Genomic DNA, 6,437 nt, shown 5'->3' on the forward strand with positions numbered 1-6,437 from the left:
TTCAATAAAAAATAATTTTAGTTTGCTAAAAATACTTTTAGTTCAGTAAAAATAATTTAAGTTCAATATAAATAATTTTAAGTCAATAATAACATAGATATTTACAATCAAAACTACAAAAAATACACTACTATATAAATTAACAAAAGAGATTATATGACCGTATTTAATATTCACACCAAAATTTAATCCTATATCTTAAATACCATCTGGGCATCGTCCAAGCACCAAACTCATATATATATATATATATATATATATATATATATATATATATATATATATATATATATTTATGGGAGTTTTTTCTCGATTTTTTAGAGTCACGTAGGATTTTTATTTTTTAAAAAAATTAAAGCGCCAGGTAAGATTTTGATTTTAAAAAAAGTGCGTTGCATAGGATTGTGATTTAAAGTGTGCCACGTAAGATAATGATTATTAAATAATTAACTTAATAAAATTAATCCTATTAAACCTATCAAATAAATTAAAAAAAAAAAAAACTAATCCTAATAACCACCTATATATCCTATGTATTAACTAAAAAAATAACTTAATAAAATTTATCCCATTACTCTTATCAAATAAATAAAATAAAAACTAATCCTAATAACCACCTATTTATCCTACATATTTATAAATAATGATTATCAAATAATTTTATTTAAAAAAAAAAAAAAAACGAATTATACGATTATTTACGTGGATATGCCATAAAAATTCATGTTTGTTGTTCGAGTACTATTTACAGTAGGACTAGGATAATACTCCAGAAGATATAATAATAAATAAAAATGTGATGATAATGCACGTGTTGCATGGATAAATTTTTGGACTGTTAGGAATTTTTTAAAATTACAAATAAAAGAATGATATAATTTAAGTTGGGAAAAAGATGTGAATTGATTTCATTAGCTTATGATTTGTTATTATTATAAATAAGCATTAATTTAGTTCATGCACCACCAAAGGGTCACACAATACTTCATACAAAATAATTTGGGATTTCATATTGTGATAAAAAAAAATGTCTATCTCATTCCATAAACTCATTGTTTTATTAGGTTTATTTCGTTGATTTGAGAAATTAATTCTTCCAAAAATGATTGAAAAATTAAAGTACGTGTATCAAGGCTTTTTGATGTTTTGAACTTTCGAAAATATAATAGTTTGATTAGTATGAAAATGCTTTTAATTGACACAGAGGTATACATATTGTTTTAAATTAATTGAATAATATATAATATTTTTTTTTAAATTCATTGTTTACCTTACAATATATATTATTTTAACTTACAATAATATTCTTGATGTGTAGGGTGATTATGTCCATCCTTCAATCAAAGGAAAATTTGTCCAACAAAAATAATGATACAATTTTATTTTTTATTTTTAAAAATACAACTGTCAAGGGTGTTGCAGATAATAATCAAATTCCATTGCATAGATTTGATTTTGTTCAATTGCAACATTTAGATCAGTTCCGTAGTAATGCAACACTCCCTGGTATATGTTTTACATATTTTCCATTTTTATTATCATAAAAATTCTATAGTGTTATACTTTATTTTACTAATCGTTTTTTTTTGGTATATTACTTTGTCTTACAAGATGTGGTTGGTATGGTTGTAAACGAAGTCGGAGATTCAATTGAAATAATAGAAGACAACCGGTAATCATTATTATTATTATTATTATTATTATTATTATTAAACACGATAAAGTAAGATTTATTATTTAAGAATAATTTATATTTGATTAATTTTAGATTTATTATTAAATTATTTATATTTGGATATCATGATTAGGGGACAACGAATCCAATTAAAGCTTTGGCATAATGTATTTCCTGATTATTCAAGACAAAAAGACCTACTTGCTAATTCTATTGAGCCTTTTGGTATAATTGTTACTTCAACAATGGTCAAATATTTTAATGATAAGTATCATATATTAGTCATTATAATAATTTTTTATTTTTATTTTTATTTTTTTAAATATTTTACCATTGTCGTGTTCATTTATAATATTTACTATTTTGTTTACATGGAAAATAAAATTACTCTATGTACTTCTGCATCAACCAAAATATACATCGATCTTCAAATTTCTGAGGTTAATGAATTGGAATCCTTATGGAGGTATGTTGTTTCAATAATTTTAATTTTTATGCTACTCTTTCTACATAGACATATATATCTCTTATCTATGATCATTATAATGTAGTGAGAAGTTGAAGCTTCAAAAGATGAAGTTACAACTAACCGCAAAACGCCCTATTAATATTATCAATTCAACGAAGAATGATCATGAATTGTCTAACAAAATCACATCAAAGAAGATATAATTCATTTAAATATTTCTTACTATTTCTAATTCTACCATATAGATTATTTAACAGTATACTAATATTAACACTTTGAATACTTCGCGTATGATGCAAGTTTAACTTTATGAATCAAGGATTCTCTCGAAACATAATGAACTTTATACTAAAAAAACTAATTCCAACAATTTATCAATGATAATAATAATAAATGTCTTTGTGGTTCCTCAAAAAAAAAATGTCTTTGTGTTTATTATTATTATTATTATTATTATTATTATTATTATTATTATTATTATTATTATTATTATTATTATTATTATTATTATTATTATTATTATTACTACTACTACTACTACTACTACTACTATTATTGTTATTATATAATATACGAGAAGGAAATAAATCTAAAATAATAATTAATAATAATAATAATAATTGGGTTGTCTGACTTTGTTCTTGGTTGTGTTTTGCTGGATGCGGCTCAGCGGAAGCGGGACAAGTATGGGGCTCGTTGCAGGGCAATTGGCTATGATTTTCTTCCTTTCTCCTATTCTTCTTCGGGGGAATTAGAAAAGGATGCTGTTGCGTTGCTGAAGCGGGTTCAAACATTTGCTAGGACTCAGGATATTGGTGCTCGTGCAGCTGTTCACATCTTCAGCAGGATCGGGTTCGCAATAGTTAGAGGGGAGGGGGCCCAGATTGTTTAATAATAATAATAATAATAATAATTATTATTATTATTAATAATAAAAATAAATTACAAAAACAGGTTTCACACCTAGTGTTAATATTGGGAAAAAAAAAGATTCAATCAAAGAATATTTCAAATCATATTTACTAGCGGAAAAAATCAAATAATGAAATAAAATTAACATATAAGAAAAAATTGTAACCAAATAATACAATGGAGTGATAATTAAGGGTACGATTTAGTCACATTTCTGGAGAGATCCAATAATATAAGAAGTTAAGATTGAAAAGGATAATATGTTTTGACTCTATAGCAAAATATGAAAATTCCCATTTTCTCATTTATTTCAAAAGATTTGTGCATCTATACTAATCTATTAAAAGACATTCTTAAGAATGTTTATATGCCACATAAACCCCTTTTCATTACGCCACGTCACCTACTCAACCTTTTATTATGTCACATCACCAATCAATCAACTTTAATTACGCCACATCACCTACTTAACCTCTCATTATTATACCACATCACCACTCAATCAATTCGAACACCCAACTTCTTATAAGAAGGATGATTATTTAACTATCTAAGTCAATTATCATGTTATAAACATGAAAATAAATGTATATAATTGCAAATCACAAGGTCTAATCAAAAAAAGAAAAAAAAAAGATATCATAATTATCAAATACATATATAATTACAAGGTTTAATTAAAGTAATAATCTGGTGCAACGCCCGGACTACACACTAGTTTAATATGAAAAATCTGTTCATACAACATTTCTTATTCAACTTATTATAAGGATATTTTCATTTTATATCCTTGCAATTATTTCTTAACAGAGGAAGTATAATTTTTGTTTTGTTTTTTTTTTAGGTTAGCATTGAAAAAGCCTGTTATAAATTTCCTATCTCCACTGTCATTGAAAAAGACACCATAATCAAAGACAACCTACAAAACTATTAGACCATTTGGAAATTTCTACACATAAAATTTTCTTTTACAAAAAAGCAAAAAGAACATTAAAAATTTGAAAATTGATCATCATTAATTTCTTCTTAACATCAATATTTTTCCAAATTTACATCATTTTTTTCTACCATCAGAAAAAAGAGAAAAAAAAAAAAATAGAAACAATTCATCAACAATGGAGAAAGATATATTGTTTAGAAAATACCAGATCGGAAGAATGCTCGGAATTGGTGGGTTCGCGAAAGTGTATCTCGCAATGAACATCCACACCGGCCAAAAGGTGGCGATCAAAGTCATAAGCAAGCAGAAAATCAATGAGAAAAATCTAATGTCCAACATCAAAAGAGAAATAACCATCATGGGCCGTCTTCGACACCCGAACATCGTTCGGTTGTACGAAGTTTTAGCCTGTAAACGAAAGGTCTATTTCATTATTGAGCTAGCCAAAGGCGGCGAGCTTCAGGCTTGGATAAAGGACAATCAACGTTTTAGCGAAGAGCTCAGCCGAATGTATTTCCAACAGCTAATCTCAGCTGTTGGATACTGTCATTTCAGAGGTGTGTATCATCGTGATCTGAAACCTCAAAATCTTCTGCTCCATGATGGGAACCTTAAAGTCTCCGATTTCGGGCTTGGTGCTATTAGGCTTCTTAAGGACAGACAGGATCAGTTGTTACGCACGCGATGCGGGACGCCTGCGTTCGTGGCACCAGAGGTGTTACAGAGACGAGAATATGATGGTGCTATGGTTGATATTTGGGCATGTGGGGTGATATTATTTATTCTTACTGCTGGATATTTACCATTCGATCTTCCTAACAGAATGGCTATGTACAGAAGAATAATGGAAGGAAAATTGTTCTGTCCTAAATGGATGTCTTCTGATCTAATTCGGTTTTTGGGTCGTTTACTTGAAAAGAACCCGAAAACAAGGATCACTATTGATGAGATTGTTCATGACCCTTGGTTCAAGAAAGGTGGCTTGTTTAAAGGCAAAGGTCCCGAGTACAAGTTCCCATTTTACCATGATAATTATGGTGAGGAATTTGATACTTCTGCTTTACAACCACAGCAGCAGCAGCAGGTGGCTGCACCCGAGGCGAGCAGCAGTTCAGGTATAACACTGAATGCATTCGATTTAATTGGATTATCATCAGGTCTAGATTTGTCGGGTTTGTTCAACGAGTTTTATGATCCATTCGAGGATAGTGAGAAGTTTTTTTCACTTGTGCCTGTGGGCAAGATCCTTGACACCATCGAGGAGGTTGCGGACGAGCTGGACTTGCAGGTCCGCAGGAGGAAGAAGTATGGTGTTGCAGACTTGGTTGGGCCTAAGGGTGATTTCATTGCCAGGGTAGAGATTGATCGACTAACTGAACGATTGGTAATTGTTGAATTGAAGATAAAAGGAGGAGATTTTGTATCTGACAATGAAATTTGGAAGAAAAAGCTGATACCTAAACTTTCTGGGTTAGTTTATAGAATTCCTAAATCAGAACCTTCAGAAGAAGAAAAGGATACTAAACATGATGATGAACAAAAGGATACTAAACATGATGATGAACAAAAGGATACTATACACGATGATGAAATTACCCTTGCTGTTTCCGTTGATCAATTGACAATCGAGCACACACAGGTAATTAGTTAATTACCAGTTATATACTCGTAATATAAAATTCTTTTGGACGTTTTCAACATTGACACCGACAACTACAAGTTTTGGGAAGTTTGTAGGAAATTCGGTATGATATCGAATTTGGGAAATGGAAAATTATTGTTTGTGCATTTTGTGTATATCATAGATGAATTGTGTTAAAATTCTTTTGTGTGTGTGTTTTACTGAGTTTTTTGATTTACCATCATTGTGGTAAGGAAAATGAACTTGTATAGTGGTATAGAAATGTAATGACATTATTATGTAAATATTTTCAATTTCAATTTCAAGTTAATTGTATCCTGAATTGTACAAACTACATATACATATTTAATTAATGAGAATACTCTAATCAAGGGGAATTGCATAATCTTATAAATCAAAATCACAATGTTCATCCTTTCCACTGATCTGAATGTCTTTTACTATAAGGCTATGCCTATCATCACCCACCTTTGAGGGTTAGTAGGATAAATCGATTGATTTAATGAGTGCTAAACTAGCTAATAATTACAATTAGAGTATAAAACAACCAAAAAGTTTATTCGTGGAGTTTGCATATGGTCAGACAACCCAAGATTGCAGATGGCGTCATAACATTCTACGAAATCTTATACACATCTTCTCTGTTTTTACTACGAAAAAATATATAATCAATAATCATCCCAAATGATCCTATCATTCATATATATGTTAAGTGGCATTGACTATCTGAATCTAATACTTCTTCCATTTCTTTTTGATTGCAACATTAATAGTTATACAGGTAACTTGATCGGAATTA

General features: G+C 29.1%; 1 protein-coding gene across 1 annotated transcript; it reads left to right on the forward strand.

The window, feature by feature from the left end:
• The first annotated feature begins 3,322 nt into the window (after nucleotides 1-3,322).
• Nucleotides 3,323-5,943, forward strand: LOC110699650 (CBL-interacting serine/threonine-protein kinase 11-like). The gene has a single exon (XM_021877161.1). The coding sequence runs from the start codon at nucleotides 4,172-4,174 to the stop codon at nucleotides 5,645-5,647; it is 1,476 nt and encodes a 491-aa protein (XP_021732853.1). The 5' UTR covers nucleotides 3,323-4,171; the 3' UTR covers nucleotides 5,648-5,943.
• Nucleotides 5,944-6,437: the final 494 nt, after the last annotated feature.

Source organism: Chenopodium quinoa, unplaced genomic scaffold (assembly GCF_001683475.1).
Source record: "Chenopodium quinoa cultivar QQ74 unplaced genomic scaffold, ASM168347v1, whole genome shotgun sequence".
NCBI classification, from domain to species: domain Eukaryota; kingdom Viridiplantae; phylum Streptophyta; class Magnoliopsida; order Caryophyllales; family Amaranthaceae; genus Chenopodium; species Chenopodium quinoa.

What these genes read in the sequence shown, in the direction of transcription:
- LOC110699650 (XM_021877161.1), top strand. Translation starts at nt 4,172, where the DNA reads ATGGAGAAAGATATATTGTTTAGAAAATACCAGATCGGAAGAATGCTC.